General features: G+C 42.1%; 1 protein-coding gene across 5 annotated transcripts in view; it reads right to left on the minus strand.

Annotated features, from left to right (window-relative positions):
- DIAPH3 (diaphanous related formin 3) overlaps positions 1–22,150 on the minus strand; it is a 530,405-nt gene that overhangs the window by 482,154 nt on the left and 26,101 nt on the right. For all 5 annotated transcript variants that reach the window (XM_075128866.1, XM_048851760.2, XM_075128870.1 and 2 more), the window contains one exon: positions 12,389–12,565. In XM_075128866.1, the coding sequence (XP_074984967.1) occupies positions 12,389–12,565 (177 nt within the window). The remainder of the gene's footprint in view (positions 1–12,388; positions 12,566–22,150) is intronic.

Consider the following 22,150-nt stretch of genomic DNA (forward strand, 5'->3'; position numbering starts at 1 on the left):
AATGAGGAAACCGAAGAATCAAATACAAAATATCCACTTAAGCAATTTAAAACCATGAAATAGGAAAAAATATTTAAAAAGTTCTCTTTAATTTTCAAGGAAAATGTGTCATGGTTTTAACCGCCCTATTTGGCAATTTCAGCAACACCACAGTAACCTTAGTCCTGTAGGGACTTTGCAGTGCAGAAGCACTAGCAGTGTAGTAGTTCCCGTTTAATCTCCTCCTAGGAATCATATGCAAAATGGACACATTGCATTGGATCCAGTGTTGGGGTGGGAGACCTGTATTTCAGATTAGATGCAAACAGCACAGTCACGCTACCTCCTCTTCCATCACCCAAAACAGTAAGGCTCTTGTAAGAGTACCACAGAGTTGTAACCATATGCACCAAAAATCAAGACTGCAGTATCAGTCATTTTGGAAAAATGTATGCAAGATTAGGGCAAAAAATACAGATCCTGGGATCTGGAATCTGCACTATCCTAGAAGAGTGAAGCCTCGCAGTAGTTCATAGGTCAAAATTTAGTCTTCAACATCATGGAGGCTCAATCTATTGATCCTTTTGAAATTAAAATAAAAGCCTTAAATCAGCATCAGAAGCTGACTAGGGAGACAGAGCAGTGGCTCTCACCCTATTTACCATTGTGGACCACATCCAATGCTACCGATATGACCCTGAGGATGTCACATGGGCCACAGCCCTGGGCTGATTGGGCCACAAATGTCCCGCGAGCCACAGGTTGAGAACCACTGCAGTGAAGGGACTCAAGCACTGGCCTGATGTGGTCATAGCTGCCTAAACCATGCAGAAGGTGGGAAGCCACATTCCTTGCCAGCTGGAGCCTGTGCTTTGTCATCTTCACATTTGGCTTCAGATACAGTGAATTACAATAATCCGGCCTTGAGCTGACAAATATATGTAGGACTGCGGCCAGGTCCTCAGCTGGGAGCAAGTTACACATATAACTTACAAGCTGAATGTGAAAAGAGGCATATTTAGATGCTGACACTACCTGGTCATCCAAGGCTATTGAAGACTGCTGCAGCTATTCTCAGATTAAACTCATGAGATGGACCTCCGTCAGTTCAGGCAAAGCGACTGCTAGTCATTAAATTTTGAAGATGGGGCAGCTGTTGACTCAGCCTAGTCAGAAATAATACATACACATCTCTGTTGGTCCTTCAAGACATGCTGCGAACAACTCTGTTCTCCTCGGCTTTTAGGGAAGGAGAGGTGCAAGGAGAGCTACTATTTTGTGATATGGCAGGAAGTAAGTATTTGGTTTTCATTATTTTTAGTCAGTGAATTGTGCCAAGTATATAACCATATCACACCCCAAGGATCTAACAGTCTGGTTCAGTGAATGGGGTCTTTTTTGAGAGACCCAAAAGCAGTACCAAAGGATCTATTTGTAATCTCATTTTTGTCCTACCACTGAGGTTTAAAATATTTAGCCATATTCCCATGCAGAACATAACATAGTTAAAGTTGCTTCTCATTCCACACACTTTCCAGACTCTAAAAGATATTATTTAAAGGAAATGGTATCAGGAGCCATTTAAACAGGGTTTGTTATTTTGGGGGTGGGGAGAGACACCATTTTCTTTTCATGTTACATATGTTGAAAATTTCTTCAATCACCATCACCACCACTTCCATAACTGCATTGGTCATTGGGGCACCATCATTGATGAGCAACCAACCAATTGTCTCCACCCCTGATGATTGTCTGTCAGTGCTTGAGTCTCCGTGAAGTCCATTCCTGTCCACTCTTACATTGTCAATCCATCTCTTCTTCTGTCTACCTCTTCTTTTCTGCTCTTGTACTGTCCCTTGGAGGAGGATCTTGGATAGGCCAGATGATCTTCTTACATGGCCGTACCACTTCAGCTTGTGCTTCTTCACAGTCATCATATGACCCAGCACATTGGGTGATGAGGTTGCGGACCCCTTCATTAGTGAGGTGGTCGAAGTAGGAGATGCCCAGGATTTTACGGAAGCATCTTATCTGTGCTACCTGTATTTTCCGTTGAAGTTCTGCCATAAGGGTCCTTGTCTCGCACGCATAGAGAAAAATGGAGATACCCAGTGCATGCAGGAGTTTCGGTTTGGATTCCAGAGAGATGTTTTTATTCTTCCAAATTGGCTTTAGCTTTGCCACTGTTGCTTGCGCAGTTCTTGCCCAAATTTCTGCCTTGGATTCTTCATCAGTGATGATTGCCCCCAAATACTTCAACTGTTCTACTGTCTCCAGCTCTTGTCCACAGACAGTAATATGTGAGCTGATCCCATCACATTTGTTTGTCATCAGCTTGGTTTTCTCTGCACTGATTTCCATGTCATATTTTGTGGAGGTTTCATCTGAACATTTCACACGGTCGGCAAGTTCATCTTTGCTGCCTGCCAGGCCATCAATGTTGTCAGCGAACCAAAGATTTGAGATTGTTCACCCCACAATGCTGACTGTGCACATGATCTTCTAGGGCATCGGTCACTAAGCACTCCAAGTAAATGTTCAACAGTGTGGGCGAAAGAAGGCAGCCTTGTCGGACTCCAACAGTGGTGCGAAACCATTCTCCTGTTGCGCCATTGACAAGAACTGCACTGCTGGCCTTGGCACACAGTTGTTTAATGGTAAGAATAAGCTTACAACCAACACTGTACTTCTTCAAGGTTGCCCAGAGAGCTTTGTGCCATATTCTGTCAAACGCCTTCCTGAAGTCAACAAAGACGTGGTAGATGTCCTGCTGGTGTTGTAAGTACTTCTCACATAGAACACGAAGGTTGAAAATCTGTTCTGCGGTACTTCTTCCAGCACAAAAACCAGCTTGTTCTTCAGCAATGATATTCTCCGTTTGTGGCTTCAATCTGTTCAATATGACTCAACATCACTTTGCTAGGATGGCTGATTAAGCTTATGGTCTGGTATTTTTGATACAATTGCAGGTTGCCGTTCTTTGGCAGAGTGATGATTACTGACTGTGCTTACATGGAGGGCTACTCACCCATCTGCCAGATCTTTTTGAGTACATCTATTACTATTTCTTCTCCGAATTTCATCAATTCAGCTGGGATGTTAATACCTGTAGCCTTTCTGTTTCTGAGTATTTCACAGCTGTGTCCACTTCTTCACGCAGTATTGGAAAGTCATCCTCCTCTGTTGAATCTGGGCTGTTTAAGACACTCGGATCTCCATGTGTCTGGTGGTTGTATAGATCAGACCAGTAGTTTGTCCACCTATTGATGATGACCCTTTCTTAAGACTGTTCCTTTCTTTGTCTTGAATTGCGTTAGCTTTGGTCCATTTTTCCGAACCTGGAAGGCTTGTTGGCTATTTTTATTATTAATACACTCTTCAATTTTAGAGCATTGTTTTTCAATCCATATCTCTTTGGCCACCTTCATTCCTTTCTTGATCTTTCTGCCAATTGCTCTGTATTTATCAGCTCTATCAGTGCTGTTCTTGTCTCTCTTAAGCTCTCTTCTAATATCACACACTTGTGACCCATGGTTTTGTCTTCTTACAATGTTTCCCAAGGATGTCCATTGCTGCCTCATTCATTGAAGCATTAAAATTGTTGGTCATTGTTTCTAGGTCTTCCTCTAGAGCAAGCAGCGGAGCACATTTTCCGCCCATCATTGCTTGGAATGACTCTTCAATGTTTCAGTCTCTGAGTCTTTCAGAGTCAAACGGTTCTGGTGAACTTTGACCTGATGATTTTCCTTAGCTGCAGCCAAAAATTTAGCATCAAAAGGTCATGATCACATCCAATATCAGCACCAGGGAATCTCCTTGTTTTAGCTCTGCTAATCCCAGAATGAAATCTGTTTTGCACCATGATGTAGTCGATCTGGCTGTTATATAGACCATTAGGTGCATGCCATGTTGATCGTCTGGATGCTTTATATGCTCCTAATGTGTTTGCAAGAACCAGATTGTTATAGCTGGCAAACCCCACAAGTCTCAATCTTCTCTCATTGGTTACCACATTTCAGACAGGGCCACAATAATCTCACCAAACTGCCTGTGCATCAGTACCCACTTCAGCATTCCAATCTCCTTGTATAATCAGGATATCTTTCTTGTGTACCTTATCAATGTCTTGGAGCTGATTGTAAAAACCTTCAATTTACTCGTCATAGTCTTTTGTAGGGATGTAGACTTGTACCCCTGTGATATTAAATGGTACTGCCTTTAGACAGATGGAAATAAGCCTCCTAGACATTGGGCAGCATCCTAATATTCAATTCTTGACATCTTTATGCACAAGTAATCCTATGCCGTTGATGTTTTTCCTCTACCCTGTAATAGAGCACATGGCTTCTTCCAAAAGATCTCAACAAAGTTCTTCCATCTGATCTCAGAGATTCCTAGGAGATACCAAGTGTATCATTCCATTCCGTACGCAAGTTCTTTTGACCTTCTTATTTGTCTCAGTGCCCTTACATTCCATGTGGCTATGGTGATGTTATCTCTTCCACGGATCCTCTTTGTTGGGGTTACACCAGTAGAATACTTGTCACGTCTGCCCTGGTGGGAGATGGATGGTGCGGTCATTATTAACCTGGGCTGTGATTAATTCGCTATGGACATCGTTGACTTGCTCATTATATGGTATTTCTTGGGCAAATTTCTAACCTGGCGGAGCCCATCCTTCTCCAGTCACACTCTTACAACATGCAGGACCAGTGGGCCTATTCTGTCCTCAGACCCACAAGGGAAAATTTACTCCAAGCCAAAACAGGGATCAAGTACTCAAAGGGCCTTATATAGAGCTTTTTCCCATTTATGTAATTAGATTTACCTTTCTTGCTTATAAAATTCAGTGAGCCCACCATCTCTTAGTGGTTGAAATAGGTTTTAGTTTTATATAACGAAAGTTACTGTAATCTACATACTAAACCTTCTTTCTAAAATTTGTTCCCTATTTGCTCTTCTGGAATTGCCCTAGTCTTTGCAGGCCCACTTTTGCCCATTTAAACAAAAACAAAACAAAACAAAAAAAAGGATGGTCTCTTGAGGATACTTTAGAAGTATCCAGCTGTTCTTAGAAAAGGAGAATTCTATCCTTTTATTATGCTCAAAACGCCACTATCATGATATCCCAAATAGAGCTGATCCATAAAAAGATCTTAGACATGAAACAGTCATATTTGTCTACGATATCTTATCCTGACCTGATACTTATCTACTCTCAAAGCCAGGGCACTGAGAACTAAGCTGACTAAGTAATTCTGTACCAATTGCAACTCTTATCAAGCAAAGCCTCAGGTCCCACTGCAGGGCCGTTCCTAGCTATTCTGGGGCCCTAAGTAGCCCCCCCCATGAGGGGAAGGGTGTGGGACCCAGGCCTCCATGGCGCTGGAGCTGGCTTGGGGGCAGTGGGAGGGGGAACTTCCCCTCAGCAGCGCAGTGGGGCCAGGTTGCTGCACTTCTCACTGCCAGAGAGTGCAGGTCTGGCCCTGCTGCAGTCCTCCGGGAAGTGTGGGCGGGGCTGGGGCAGGGCCAATGGAGAATAGGCAGGGCAGGGGCTGGAGCAGCACACAGCTGAGCAGGGAACCAGGATATTTGCTGCCCCAAGTTTCCTGGTACCCTACACAGCTGCGTACTTTGCGTACAGGTAGGGACGGCCCTGTCATAGAATCATAGAGTATCAGGGTTGCAAGGGACCTCAGGAGATCATCTAGTCCAACCCCCTGCTCAAAGCAGGACCAATCCCCAACTAAATCATCCCAGACAGGGCTTTGTCAAGCCTGACCTTGAAAACGTCCAAGGAAGGAGATTCCAACACTCCCCTAGGTAACGCATTCCAGTGTTTCACACTTCTAGTGAAAAAGTTTTTCCTAATATCCAACCTAAACCTCCCCCACTACAACTGAGACCATTACTCCTCGTTCTTTCATCTGCTACCATTGAGAATAGTCTAGATCTATCCTCTTTAGAACCCCTTTCAGGTAGTTGAAAGCAGCTATCAAATCCCCCCTCATTCTTCTCTTCCGCAGACTAAACAATCCCAGTTCCCTCAGCCTCTCCTCATAACTCATGTGTTCCAGTCCCCTAATCATTTTTGTTGCCCTTCGCTGGACTCTTTCCAATTTTTCCACATCCTTCTTGTAGTGTGGGGCCCAAAACTGGACAAAGTACTCCAGATGAGGCCTCACTAATGCCGAAGAGAGGGGAACGATCACGTCCCTCAATCTGCTGGCAATGCCCCTACTTATACAACCCAAAATGCCATTGGCCTTCTTGGCAACAAGGGCACACTGTTGACTCATATCCAGCTTCTCATCCACTGTAACCCCTAGGTCCTTTTCTGCAGAACTACTGCCTAGCAATTCGGTCCCTAGTCTGTATCAGTGCATGGGATTCTTCTGTCCTAAGTGCAAGACTCTGCACTTGTCCTTGTTGAACCTCATCAGATTTCTTTTGGCCCAATCCTCTAATTTGTCTCAGGCCCTCTGTATCCTATCCCTACCCTCCAATGTATCTACCACTCCTCCCAGTTTAGTGTCATCTGCAAACTTGCTGAGAGTGCAGTCCACGCCATCCTTCAGATCATTAATGAAGATATTGAACAAACTGGCCCCAGGACCGACCCTTCGGGACATTCCGCTTGATACTGGCTGCCAACTAGACATGGAGCCATTGATCACTACCCGTTGAGCTCAACAATCTAGCCAGCTTTCTCTCCACCTTATAGTCCATTCATCCAGCCCACACTTCTTTAACTTGCTGGCAAGAATACTGTGGGAGACCGTGTCAAAAGCTTTGCTAAAGACAAGGAACAACACGTCCACTGCTTTCCCTTCATCCACAGAGCCAATTATCTCATCATACAAGGCAATTAGGTTAGTCAGGCATGACTTGCCCTTGGTGAATCCATGCTGACTGTTCCTGATCACTTTCCTCTCCTCTAAGTGCTTCAGAATTGATTCCTTGAGGACCTGCTCCAAGATTTTTCCAGGGACTGAGGTAAGGCTGACTGGCCTGTAGTTCCCCGGATCCTCCCTCCTTCCCTTTTTTAAAGATGGGCACCACATTAGCCTTTTTCCAGTCTTCCAGGACTTCTCCCGATCGCCATGAGTTTTCAAAGATAATGGTCAATGGCTTTGCAATCCCATCCACCAACTCCTTTAGCACCCTCATATGCAACGCATCCGGACCCATGGATTTGTGCTCTTCCAGCTTTTCTAAATAGTCCTGAAACACTTCTTTCGCCACAGAGGGCTGGGCACCTCCTTCCCATGCTGTGCTGCCCAGTGCAGCAGTCTGGGAGCTGACCTTGTTCGTGAAGACAGAGGCAAAAAAAGCATTGAGTACATTAGCTTTTTCCACATCCTCCATCACTAGGTTACCTCCCTCATTCAGTGAGGGGCCCACGCTTTCCTTGACTTTCTTCTTGTTGCTAACAGACCTGAAGAAACCCTTCTTGTTACTCTTAACATCTCTTGCTAGCTGCAACTCCAGGTGTGATTTGGCCTTCCTTATTTCACTCCTGCATGCCTGAGCAATATTTTCATACTCCTCTCTGGTCATTTGTCCCGTCTTCCACTTCTTGTAAGCTTCTTTGTGTTTAAGATCAGCAAGAATTTCACTGGGAGGTTACACACAGAGACTAGAACCCAACTCTCCAATATGGCAATCCCAAATTACATCCCCTTTGAGACACTGCCTCTCAAAGAATCAGACAACTTTTTGTCCTTGACTATGCTGCCTGTGAAATGGGGCTACTAATGCATAGGAAAAACCTACTGTTCTTGTGTTAAGCATCCTCTAAGGGCTGGATAACAGCGCTTCTATTTCTTTGACCATGGGATGCTGTTCCAGAAGAGCTGAGCAGAGATGGGATCCACCTATTGAGAAAGAAAATCTGGATCGGACTAGCTAATCTAGTGAGGAGGGCTTTAAACTAGGCTCAACAAGGTCAGGAAACAAAAGCCCACATATAAGTCAAAAACATGGAGACCTGGGAGAAGGGTCAGAATCTGGGGGGAGCATTGGCAATCATAGTATGGACAAGGCAGAGATGAGAGAACAGAGCGGAAATCAAATCAGTATCTTAGATGTCTATATACTAATGCACGAAGTATAGGGAATAAACAGGAAGAACTAGAAATGACAGCTGTCACCACAGAAACTTGGTGGATTAACACGACTGAAATATTGGTACAGAAGCATACTGCTTGCTCAGGAAGGACAAGCAGGGAAAAAAGGGAGGAGGTACTCCCTCATATACCAAAAATGTAAACACTTACACTGAGGTTGAGATGGAAATAGGACACAGACTCATTGAAAATAGCTGGGCAACGATAAAAGGGTAAAAAACAAGGGTGATGTTATGGTATGGGTTTACTACAGACTATCTAAACAGGGGGGGAAAAAAAGGAGGGGGTGGATAAGAGGTTTTTGTTTGTTTTTTAAAAAGCAACAAAATCATCCAAAACACACAATTTAGTGGTGATGGGTGACTTCAACTATTCAGACATCTGTGGGAAAAATACAGCAGGGCACAGATTATTCAATGCTTTGGAGACAATTTTTTATTTCAGAAGGTGGAGAAAGTAATTAGTGAAGAAAAACTGTTCTAGATTTAATTTTGACAAATACAGAGGAACTGGTTGAGAATTTGAAAGTAGAAGACAGCTTGGGTGGAAGTGATCATGAAATAATTGAGTTCATGATTCTAAGGAATGGTAGGAGGGAAAACAGCACAATAAAGATAATGGGTTTCAAGAAGGCAGACTTTAGAAAACTTTGGGAGTTGATAGGTAAGATCCCATAGGAACCTAGTCCAAAGGGGGAAAAAAGCTCGAGAGAGTAAGCAGTTTTTCTGAAGAGCTATTAATAAGGGCAAAAGACCCAACTATCCCAACACATAGTAAACATTCGAAGTATGGCAAGAGACCGCCCTGGCTTAACCAGGAGATCTTCAATGATCTGAAACTCAAGAGAGTCCTACAAAATGTGGAAACTAGGTCAAATTAGAAAACAAACACCACAAGCCAAGACATAAAATGAGATTAAACTAGCTAGAGACAAAGAGTAACAAGAAAACATTCTACAAAATACATTGCAAGCAAAAGGAAGATGAAGAATAGCGTAGGCCCCTTAGTCATTAATGGGGGAAAGACAACATAAAATGTGGAAATGGCAAGTGTTGAATGACTTTGATTCAGTTTTCATCAAAAGCGTTAGTAGCAATTGGACGTCTAACATTGTTAACGCCAGTGAAAACGAGGTAGGATCTGACTCTAAACTACATTAACAACAAGTTAAAAATTAGACAGATGTCTTCAAGACACCAGGGCCTGATGAAGTACATCCTAGCATACTAAAGGAGATGACTGAGGAGATATCTGAGCCATTAGTGATTATCTTTGAAAACTCACAGAAAATGAAAGAAGGCAAATACAGTGCCAATCTATTAAAAAAGGGAAGAAGGACAATACGGGGAATTACAGATCAGTCAGCTTAAGTTCTGTATCCGGAAAAATAATGGAGCAAATAATGGAGCAAATAATCAAGCAATCGATTTGCAAACACCTAGAACAATAAGGCGATAAGTAACAATCATCGTGGATTTTTCAAGAACAAATCATGTCAAACCAAACAAATAGCTTTCTTTGATGGGATAATCAGCACTGTGGATGGGGGGAAGTGGTAGATGTGATATATCTCTACTTTAGTAAGACTTTTGATATGGTGTCACATGTCCTTCTCATAAACAAATTAGGGAAATAGTAGCTCCATCTAGGCTCTATAAGGTGGGTGCATACCTGGTTGGAAAACTATTCCAATGGTTCAAAATCAAGTTGAAAGCACATATTGATTGTGGTCCCATAGGGATCGGTCCTGGGTCCAGTACCGTAATGATTTAGATTTAGATAATGGCATAAAGTTTGCCAATGATACCAACCTAGGAGGGGCTGCAAGTGCTTTGGAGGATATGATTAAAACTCAAAATGATCTGGACAAACTGGATACATGGTCTGAAGGAAATAGGATGAAATTCAGTACAGACAAATGCAAAAATAGTCCACTTAGGAAGGAACAATCAGTTTCACACATATAAAATGGGGAATGACTGCCTGTGAGGGAGTATTACAGAAAGAGATCCGAGGGTTATAGTGGACCACAAGCTAAATAAGAGTCAACAGTAGAACACTGTTGCAAAAAAGTGAACTTCATTCTGAAAATATTAGCAGGAATGTTGTAGGCCAGACACAAGTAGTAATTCTTCCACTCTACTCCATGCTGATAAGGCCTCGCTGGAGTATTGTGTCCAGTTCTGGGTGCCACATTTCAGGAAAGATGTGGACAAACTGTAAAAAATCTAGAGGGAAGCAAGAAAAAATGACTACAGGTCTTGAAAACATGATCTATCAGGGAAAATTGAAAAAATGGAGTTTGTTTAGTCTGGAGAAAGATTAAGGGGGGGGGGGGACATGATAATCTTTTATGTACTTGAAAGTTGATGTCACAATGAGGGTGGTGATAAATTGTTCTCCTTAACCTCTGAGAATAGGACAAGAACCAATGGGCTTATACTCCAGAAGGGCAGGTTTAGGTTGAATATTAGGAAAAACTTCCTAACTGTCAGGTTGGTTAAGCACTGGAACAGATCGCCTAGGAAGGCTGTAGAATCTCCATCATTGGAGGTTTTTAAGAACAGGTTAGACAAACACCCCGTCAGGAATGGTCTAGTTATTACTGAATCCTGACTTGAGTGCAGGGGACTTGACTACATGACCTATTGAGGTCCCTTCCAGTCCTACACTTCTATAATCCACCTACTACAAACTGATGTTAATCCTGTAGCTCAAGTGGCAGAAGGATCTGTGCAATGCTGAAGGTTCAGGCCCCAACACCACATGATGGAGAGCAGTAGTGTTACACGTAACAGAATTGGCTTGAACTTTACTTTTATTCCTTTTTTTAGAAAGCTAGGTAAATTTCAAGAGAATGCTTATTTACCCTACAGCAAACTTACAGAAAGCCACTTACAGATCTATCAAGTCTACTAACCTTCCATTTATAAAACTTAATAGATTGAACTCCTTTAATCTATCACTGTAAGGCATGTTTTACAATCCTTTAATCATTCTTCTTGCTCCTGAATTGCGGACACCAGAACTGTACATGGTATTCCAGCAGTGGTTAGACCCGAGTCAAATATAGAGGTAACATAGCCTTTCTACTTCCATTCAATCTTCCCCTGTTTATACATCAGAGGACCACACTAGCCCCTTTGGTCACAGCTCATCATGCATCATGACAACAAAGTCTTCTATAGAGTCTCTACTTCCCAGGATAGAGTCCCCCCCAACCAAAATTCTTTGGCCTCCTTTGCTAGAACCTCTTTTCTCTTTGTTGTTCAGAAGGCCTGTGCTGAGAGTAGTAATAGGAAGGGAGCATCTCTCTCAATAAAGTCTGAGGTCTGGTTTGTTTTCTCCTTGATACCTGTGGCATGTAGCACCCCACAGATCAAAAACTGGCTCACAAATTTTATGGAATGATGGTCTTGATCTGTATTGGAATTAAACAAGTCACAGCCTTCAAATAAGAGGCCCACAGTTGTGATCTCTTCTTCTTCCAGTATCCATGAAGACTGTAACCAAGAAGCCTTGCTCATGGCAACACCTGTGACCCTAGAGGTCTTTGCAGTGTCTAAAGCATCTAACACAACCTTCAAAGAAGTATGAGCCACAAACTGACCTTTCTGTTATAAATGGACCTCAGTTTCTCCCCGATATCCTGAGAAAGCTTTTCTATACAACTTGATACATAATCCCTTTTAAATAACTATATTTAATTAAAAAGAACCTGGCAATTAGCAGTAAACATTTCCAAGCTAGCTAAAGAATAAGTTTTTTCCTCCCAATAGATGGTCCTTTCAACTTGTGGCGTTCATTTTGGTAGCCCTTACTATCTAGATCATTCGAACAGCAGCTATCACCAAGGATCCTGGGATAGGATGCATTCAGAAGTACTGAAAGCCAAATAAGGGTACTGTTTGCTTGTACCTGGTTTACAAGCAATCCAGATTGTATTACAAAAGTGAGCTGTAGTTTTCATTATTTACTATTCCCAAAAACTGTCTCATCTGAAAATTGGTAAATTATGATTGTGTGCCTTCTTCCAGGTCACAGATTAAAAAAAGAACACGGGGCTAAGATCCCACAAGAAACATCACCAATTGATGATGATTCCCTGTTTCCCTTCACATCTTGATACATACTCTTCATTCAATTAGGGACAAAAAAAGACTCATTCACACATTGACAATGAGCTTCAAGTGAACACACATCAGTCATGGCATAATTATCTAAATTAGAAACATCTAAAATTTACCACTAAGTATGAAACAGTGAGATGGGATTCTTACCATCATTTTTTCAAAAAGTGCTAGAATTTCTCGCTCTGACAAGGGTTTGGGGATGAACTCAACCACATCTGCAGGAGGCGATGACCAATCAGTAGAGGAATGCGATTGTTTCAGCTGCAATAAAGGAGGTCTTTCTTTTCTACTGCCTGGAATCCTTATGCTGGCAAATCTATCCAACTGCAAACAAAAAAACAGTGAACGTGTATCACCAGCTGTCATTCGTATTATATTCAACCACAGAAAAGTATAAGTGAAAATTATTTATTTAAAAAGCTAATTGTCTGACATGTTTGACCAACAGCTCGCATTTACAATTTGATTTTAACATTTTTATGATGAGAGACCTATTCTACTCATCTTCAGACATTTAAAAAAAAGTCAGCTGCTCCAATACAATGTCTACTTTAAAAGTTGGCATCGATAGGTATCTTTTTTGGTTTTTATTACCCAAGACAAAGGGAATAAGGCACATCAATTCAGAGATTTATTTACAACACAGATCTTTAATTTTGGATGCCCAAATATTATTTGACCAAATCTCAGCAATATATTCCAGTAAAAAATATAAAGTTCACTCTTCCCAAGAGTAACCTTGAGTTTAAAATCTACTATCTAGTAACTGATAGAAAATGAGCGTGTATCCATGCAAAGTCAAAGCACTAGATGAAAGCTCATCACCACCACCAGTCCCCACTGGGAAGGAGACTGCTAAGATTCTTACCAGGCCACTGGCCCTGCACTCCAACAGGAGGTCACTCCTCCATATCAGCCTCTGGTTAGGGGCTGCCAGATTATAATTTAAGGCTGCTCAGATGCTGCTGCTACAGAAAAAAGTACTTGTCCCTTCACCCATCGGATACATGGGAGGTCTCTGCTACTATCCATTTTCTCCAGCAGCCTCCTGGTTGCTTCAAGAGGGCAAGTGTCGCTGTAAGGTTCCCCTCCCCTGAATATCCAATGCCTTTATCTATTATAGCAGAACAAGCACCAGTCAAATGAAATGTATGTAGGTCTTGGCAGTTTCACAGCTGCTCAGAGCTCTAAATAGGAGCAAGTAACTAGCCAGGCAATTGGTAAGTTTTGGAATTTCTTTTATGGCATCCTTAGGGTTACATGAATGATAAACTAAGGGGAATTCTACTCCAGTTACCATTAGTGACAATTGTGACAGCCAGCAGTTTTTACTGAGTTAGCAAACATCTTTCAAAGGATTCTTATTTTACCCATTACAAAAAGTTCTGAACAAGTACCTCTTATCGAAGAACATAAATAAATATTAGGTATCGCTTATGAAAAATATTAGGTACTGCTTATAAATCACCCAGTTTTGTTTATACCGTACTTTTGCAGTATAAGGGGTCTTTTCCCTAGATATCTATTTTCCCATAGACTTCAGACCAGCCATAATAAAGTAAAGCCCAATATTCAGACACATGCAATTCCTGAATACGGGTCACTCAGATTAAAAATCAACATTCTGGTCTTCGAGTTCAAACATACCCTTTACTAATACCATGAAGGCTTTGGAAGAACAATTAATATCTGAATGACTTCAATGTACAAAAATTAAAAAAGAGGATTAAAAAGGTTAATATTAAACTAACCATTGCAAAAACTTATTGAAAAAGCTGGGGGTTTTTTTTAAATAGACTTCTTTGCTTCTTATGAAGGAAATTACAATTCATAACGGGCATGATTTTGGTGTTCTAGAACTCTTCCTAATAAGATGCTGACTTTTTTTATTCAATCCTTAAAGTAACATTGATTTTTTTTTACACTAATCACAATTTAAGCCTGTCATGATACTTCACAGTATGAAATGTTGCCATTCTAAAAATACTAAACTATTGTTTATGTAAGCGACTTGGTAAATTTCTTCTTTGTACTTATTGCATAAAAGATAGCATTCACTAAAACACAAGAAAGTCAATAGTAACATCTAGATGGTTTAGTTTTGTTAAGAATTGTTTCAAGAGTTTCTTTCCATTTCTTCTCCTCCTCCCTCAGCTCCACAACATACTACAACACCTTACTTCCTTATCAAGTAATACCACCAGAATTTCCCACACTACCATACCAATTACTTCACTTTACCCTTCTTTTTCCACCTGCTAACCCCACAACTTGACAGGGCAAGGAACACTTATCAGTTTTGTGGTCTTCCCTACACTTGGCATTTCCAACACTTCAGACTGGACAGCACATAGGAGGAGTAGATGTAGAAGTGCAGAATCAGTTTGAACAATCCCATAAATCAGAAGTTTGTCTTAGTCACAGGTTTGACTGAGCCTTCAAGACTGGACACACTGTCAAGGAGGATCAAAAATACAAGCAACTGGAAGTACTACTGCATAATTCAGACTTTTGCTGTCTGGTAAGCAACAGATATTAACCTAGCCAAATCAGCTAGGCACCTTCCCTTAGTTTTTGTTACTGCAAGAACGCTGTTTTTAAAAGTATCTGAACTTCCTAAAGCCTTACTAAACCAAACCTTTGGTCCAAATATTTTGTACCATGTATACCTACATGAAAGCTTGATTCATACATATTAGATAAGAAATATAGAAGTAATTGGCTCTAATATAAACAGACTATTATGTGAGAGGTCCCTTAGCCTCTATGTAGATTACAAAAGTATTGCTATTAAGATGTACTATTAAGAGCAAGTAGAATAACAAATGGAAGCTTGAAGTCTGTACCTGTTTTGTGTTTTCACAATTATGGAAAGACAACCCTGACAATTGCCATGGTCCCAGCTATTAGTATGTTGCAACAAAGTAACAGTTATTACAATCAGACTTTAGGAATTCACATTTTACAGCAAGTATTGAAAATATGTATCCAATCAGGTACTACACATGGAGATGATATACAAAATTACTCCAATAAAAAAAAATAAAAGCACAAACTTGTACTAAGCTAAAAAACTCCATTTAACTGCAGTTCATATTAGAAAAAAGTAATTTTCAGCTTCACCGAGTTCCACCTCATGAATTACAAATTCATCATCTCTTGATGACCTTGAGTATTGTACGTACACACACACACACTGAAGGTCATCAGGTGATTAATCTTTGTACGTGTACATATGCATTACAGAAAAAGAATGGTTTCTTGTCTTAACTGTAGTTTGAGAGGTTTTGTCTGCACAGATCCCACACTAGATGTGTGCGCACCTCATGCATGTGATATCCGATTCTTTTTAGCCATCAGCAACCATTGGAAAGACAGAGTGCAGTCACCCAATTGCCTCCCAGTTCCTTCACAATGGTAAAAGGACTCCACATTAGACTCCACTGACAAATTGTGCATTAGATTTAGAAGCCTGCACTACATCAGTCACCTCTGTACGCCTTCTGATCTCCTCATTCGGTATGTGATCATGGAGCGATATTTTACACATTCGCCTTTCCAGTGCTCTCTGGGTGACAGAGAATTTTTCTTCCTCCGCTTTTGTCACTGACCAGCATTCCGATCTGTATATCATTGCTAGCAGAACACTGGAGTTAAACAATTTTTTCCTTTTCATCTCCACTAGAAACATCTTTATTTTGTTGAAACTTGCCCACCCCACCTTTCTCCTCCTACTGCATTCATAAGAACATAAGTAGCGGCCATACTGGATCAGACCAAAGGTTCATCTAGCCCAGTATCCTGACTTCCGACAGTGGCCAGCACCAGGTGCTCGAGAGATAATGAACAGAACAGGTAATCATCAACTGATCCATCCCCTGTCGCCTATGCCTAGCTTCTGGCAAACAGAGGCTAAGGACACCATCCCTGCACATCCTGGCTAAGAGCCATTAATGGACCTATCCTCCATGAACTTATCCAGTTCTCTTTTGAACCCTGTTATAGTCTTGGCCTGCACAACCTCCTTTGGCAACGAGTTCCACAGACTGTGCGTTGTGTGAAGAAATACTTCCTTTTGTTTATTTTAAACCTGCTGCCTATTAATTTAATTTGGTGATCCCCTACTTCTTGTGTTATGAGAAGGAGTAAATAACACTTCCTTATTAACTTTCTCTACACCGGTCATGATTTTATAGACCTCTATTATATCCCCCCAGTAAACCCCCCCTTAGTCATCTCTTATCCAAGCTGAAAAGTCCCAGTCTTATTAATCTCTCCTCATATGGAAGCCGTTCCATACCCCAATGATTTTTGTTGCCCTTTTCTGAACCTCTTCCAAGTCTAATATATCTTTTTAGAGATGGGGTGACCACATCTGCACGCAGTATTTGAGATGTGGGCGTACCATGGATTTATAGAGAGGCAATATGATATTTTCTGTCTTATCTATCCCTTTCTGAATGATTCCCAATATTCTGCTTGCTTTTTTGACTGCTGCTGCACATTGACTGGACATTTTCAGAGAACTATCCACAATGACTCCAAGATCTCTTTTTTTGAGCACTCACAGCTAATTTAGACTCCCATCATTTTATAAGTAAAGTTGGGATTATGTTTTCCAATGTGCATTACTTAGCAATTATCAATACTGATTTTATTTTCTTTTGGAATTTCTAGCTCTGCTTGGTTTTTGGCAGTTCTCACTTACTCCTCTACACTCCTAGACCACTAAGTAGCAGCTTTCCTTACTGATTCATCCCTTCCTCCATTTTTTTCCTAGGCTTTCTGCTTTCTCTTAATAACCTGTTTGAGATGCTTATTCATCCAGTTTGATCTGCAACTCTTCCCTACAAATTTTTCCTCTTGCTTGGGATGTACACTTCAAACAGTTTCTGCAGCTTTTACTTAAATAATTCCAAGCCTTTTCCACATTCAAACCTTAGAATTCTTCAGTCCAGTCTACTTCCTTAATTCCCCTAATTTTTTTAAGTTTCCCTTTTGAAATCAAGGACTCCTAGCTGCAGATTTATTTTTGTTTATCCTTCCAATTAGTTTGAACTGAAATTAACTCATGATAAACACCGTTGGCGCGATAGGAATGCAAAGGGTAGAACTCAACTGGTATTGACAGTCTTTTGCTATGAAAATCAGAGGCTTCCCATAGCATTTAAGGATGGAAATATGGAAGTATGCATCCTTCAACTCAAGAGTCATAAAGTATAGACAGAGGATCACTTGGCTGATAAATATTTCTACATACAGATTTATAGTCAAAGGCCAGAAGGAATCATTAGGTCATCTACATTGACCTCCTGTATATCACAGATCATAGAATTTTACCCAGGCACCCCTCTACTAAGTCTTGTAACTTGTTTTTGGTTAACACATCTTGTTACCGGATGGGTAAAACCTCACCGAAATTGATGGGCATAAAAGAAGGGTGGCTGTTAAGATAGTAAAAACAGTTTCCTACTTCATGAAGTAGGAGACTCCACCGAAAAGAGAGGCAGAATCAAGGCCACTCGGGAATTTGAACTATTTGGGCAGAGAGGCTTTGCCAGCAATTGTAAATATTAAAATCTCTACCTTTTTTAAAAAGTATTATACAAAAAATGTGGTCAAAAACCCAAATATTTTGTATCTACAAAGGTAGTGCTCTGTACCTAATCAAAATGAAAAGTTTTGTCCTTAGTTGAACCATAGTGGGTGACCAAATGAAGGAATGTGTATCACTTTTACTCTAACATTGTTGACCTGTGGGAAATGTGTCCACCTGTCCTGAGAGAGACTCCTGGTGACTAACAAAGGATGTCTGTTACCACAGTTGTGTTGTAAAGAACAAGAGGGTGTGACAGATGAGGAGTATTTACAAACCAAGTATGTTCTGTGATTGATAAAGGATATTGGTTATTGCTATGTTTCCTATGATTTATAAGATAATGACCCATTGAAAGATGCTTTTAACTCATTAAGAACTGAGTTCCACCACAGATGTTCTTAGTATTCACGACTGAGTTAGAAATCCCATGCTTACCAAACATGTAAAATGAGATACCATAAAAGAAGTTCCATAATAAATTAGGAAAATTGAGATAAACAGAACACAGTGAGATCAATTGTGGAAAGTAGTTTCTCTTCCCCACAATCTCTTTGTCCCCACACCTTATGAAAAGGAAGTGTTTTGGAGATTTAAGTTGGACATGGACAAGCTGAGATCACTGTTCCAGTTACAGAATGTTTGGTAAAGTGTGTTTTTTTCTGTATTCTGGTACAGTCTCAAGAGATCATGGGTATATGCTCCGAGATGTAAAGAATTTACTCAGTTGGTTTTATGGCAGACGCAAACATGACTAAAGAGAACCACTTGAGAGCAGGCAGACCGTTGCGGCACAACACCCTATTGTCTGGTAAAATTACTCTTATTGAAGCGAGTTCAATGGCAATCAGAACTATGCAGTACAAACATTCAAATTAACATCAAGTAAACCGAGCCCCTGTTAAAAAGAAATATTGCGTAGTTGGATTCTTTTTATTTACCTTCTTATCTTTAAGGCTTAATGGTTCACACAGGGAGAGGTGACACACACACATACACACTCCCGTACACCTCTCACACAGGGTGGGTGACCGACCGACTCTCCATGCCTGGCTGGGCCTCTGGCACGGACCTGCCTCTGCTGGCACCGCATCTTCCAGAGGTGAAACGGGGGAAGAGGTGTGGGGTTTGAAAGGACGCAGGGTCACATGCACCTGCCCCCGCCCAGATTTCTGCCAGGGTTCATACTAGGGTGTGGCTAGCAGCAGCACTGTGCGGGAGGGAAGGGATGGGAGCTGCTTCCAGCCACAGGGGAGGAGTGGGGAGGGAAAGGGATGACCTGGCCCGTGTCTTTGCAGAGCTCATCTCTTCTCCCCTAACCCCACCCTCACGCCATGTGGCTGGAAGCAGCTTGTCCCTTCCTACCCACCTAATGTTGAAAGGCAGCTAACACCTCCAGGCTGCTGCTGGCCACGGACATACCCCAGCTGCCTCCTGTCCTCCAGCTACAGCGTGAACAGGAAGGGGTTAAGCCCTAAGGATGCATTGTGCACCAGGGCAAGGCAACCTGACTACAAGGGCTTCAGCGAACCTGCCAGAGAGGTGGCTCAGCTCGGGAGGGTCCCTAAGGGACAGAGCAGCCCTGTGCTCCCTGGGGCCAGGACCCAGGGCAGGGGGAAGGGTGGGTGAAGAGCATGTATAAATGTATAAAGGTACCTTACTCCATGTATTTATTCTGACTAGAACAATGTGCTAGACCCCAATTTTTGAACTAGCCACTGGGGCCAAAAGATTTAGTATCTTCCAGAACAGTATCCAATCTTGACTTGAAGCCATGAAGAAATGGAGAATCTATCACTTCCCTTGGTAGTTTGTTCCAGTGGTTAATCCCCTCACTGTTAAAAACATGTGCCTAATTCTCGGTTAAGTTAACCTGGCCTAAACCTCAACTGTTCATGTAACAGCCACCAAAAAAATGCTATTTTATGAGGCAAGTTGCAAAGAAACTTTCTCCAGTTGTTCAAAGATGTGCCTTGTTAGGTTATTCAGCAATTGTTTGAAATCCTTTAAATTTGTGGATTAGTGATGAGTAAAAACTTCCCTGAGAAGTGTGGATGTAACTAAATTGAACATACACATTCTCAAAACACACTCAGTACGGCAACTATCTGGCTTTCTAAAGTCTCTGTCGAAGACTGGAGGGTGCCTCTTGCCACTAGTTTGCTCTTTTCCACCAAGGCAGCGAATTCCTAGACTCAGTCCTGTGGAAGGCCCTCCTTGAACTTGCTGATGGAGTCCCACAGGTTGAAATTGTACCTGCCTACCAGGGCCTGATCGTTAGACACCTGAAATTGCAGGCTGGCTGTCGAATAACTTTTCCTGCCAGAAAGTCCAGCCTCTTTGCGTCTGTTTTTTGGTGTGCCACTCGCCTGGCCCTTTCATTGTCAGCGGACATGACCAGGGGTCCCACTGTAGGGTGAGTGACAGGTACTCAAATCACTTCGCGGGGACATAGTACTTCTCTTCCGCCTTCTTGGAGGTAGGCAGAATGGAAGAGGGGGTCTTCCACACAGACTTGGCAATTTTAAGGACCCATGGGTGGACAGGAAACACAACTCAGGCTGGAGTGAAAGAAGGTATGACGTTCAAGAGGTCATCAGACTCCTCCGCTCGCTCCTTAACCTCCAAGTTCAGGTTGGCAGCCACCCTTTTGAGCAGGACCTGGTTCTCCTTGAAGTTATCTGGGGGGAGGGGGGCACGGAGGGCTGCTCATTTGTGAGGCTGGGTCCATCACCTGGCTTGGCATCTGCAGTGTTTGTCGGCCTACTTGCTCTTTGGCTACCAGAACATCGGGCACAGATGACCCTACTAGGAGCTGGGACCCTCTGCTTGTCCCAGGAGTCAGAGTGCTGGGGGGCCTCCATCAACTTCAACAGCTTAGTAGACACCGGCGTGGGGGAATGGTGCCAGATGGATTCCAAGGTGCCGGGCATGGAGTCCAATAGAGAAGGCTCTGAGGTAGGACAAAGCGCAGCCTCCATGAGGAGAGCCCTCAGGCAGATATCCTGCTTCTTCTGAGTTGGAGGGAAAATGTTTTTGCAGATCCTGCACATATCATTTCTGTGGGACTCCCCAAGATACTCTAAACAGCTCTCATGGGGCTCATTAATAGGCATTAGCTGGCTGCATGATCAACATGGCTTAAAGCCTGGGGAACGGGGCATGACCAACTCCGAGGCAAAGTCCCAGCCGGTAGTAAACTACTACTTTAACAGTTAACTTAAATGTCTACGGGCTTGTCTACAATGGCAATTTACAGTGCTGCAACTTTCTCGCTCAGGGGTGTGAAAACACACACCCCTGTGCGCAGCAAGTTGCAGCGCTGTAAAGTGCCAGTGTAGACAGTGCACGCTCCCAGTGCTAGTAGCTACGCCCCTCGTGGAGGTGATTTTTTTAGAATGCTGGGAGAGCTTTCTCCCAGGGCTGCGCCATGACCACACAAGGCACATTAAAGCGCTGCCGCAGCAGCGCTTTAGCCTTGCCAATGTAGACTAGCCCTAATTAAGTAACTATCAACTAACAAAGAAAACAGAACAATGGACTGTCATAACCACTAACACTCTTGCGAAGCACAGCCAGGCACTCCGACCAACACATGAGTGTGGCACTCAAGGGGGTGCTACAGCCAACACTACGGATACCGCTATGGCAAAAATCTCCGATAACTGTGCACATGGGCTCGCACACACCTAGAATGGAATTGACAGGAGCAAGCACTCGAAGAACTGTGGAGCATAAGATCAAATGCAGCCATTTCTAGAATATATATATAGTATCTTAGATCCTTGTTTTCTTAATAGAAGGAACTATCAATCCTCATTTGCTATCTTTCCAGGGACCACAAAGAACCTAGACAAAATTCCTGAATGATGTTCTGAGCAGTTTTAGTCCCAGGCCCACCACGTGAACTTTTATTATTTTTAAATTTAAGTTTGCCAGCACTAGAAAAGAGAAAGTCTCTTAAAATTCTGTAAGGGTACACTTTTCGTATGACATTGTTGGAGTGGAAGCAATTTGAGATAGAACATATTTAGCTTCCCCACTAAACTGGCAGGCTTACGGTATCTTGCGTCAGATATCTATATTGGCATCTGCTCTGCAAAGTTGCAGAAACATTTCCCCATCATTATAGTTGGTGGACAAGCTGGCTGGAAAGACTGCTTGTTAAATATATTCTGAGAAATTCTGGAAGCTTCTCTGTAGTTCCTTACAAGGATGTTTTTCATTCCACAGAGAAGAAATTTGTTTAGTTCAGATGAATCTTTGAGAGTATTAGAAAGCAGAAAAAGATGACTAGGGATGACATGTTCACT

Source organism: Caretta caretta, chromosome 1, assembly GCF_965140235.1.
Source record: "Caretta caretta isolate rCarCar2 chromosome 1, rCarCar1.hap1, whole genome shotgun sequence".
NCBI lineage: Eukaryota > Metazoa > Chordata > Testudines > Cheloniidae > Caretta > Caretta caretta.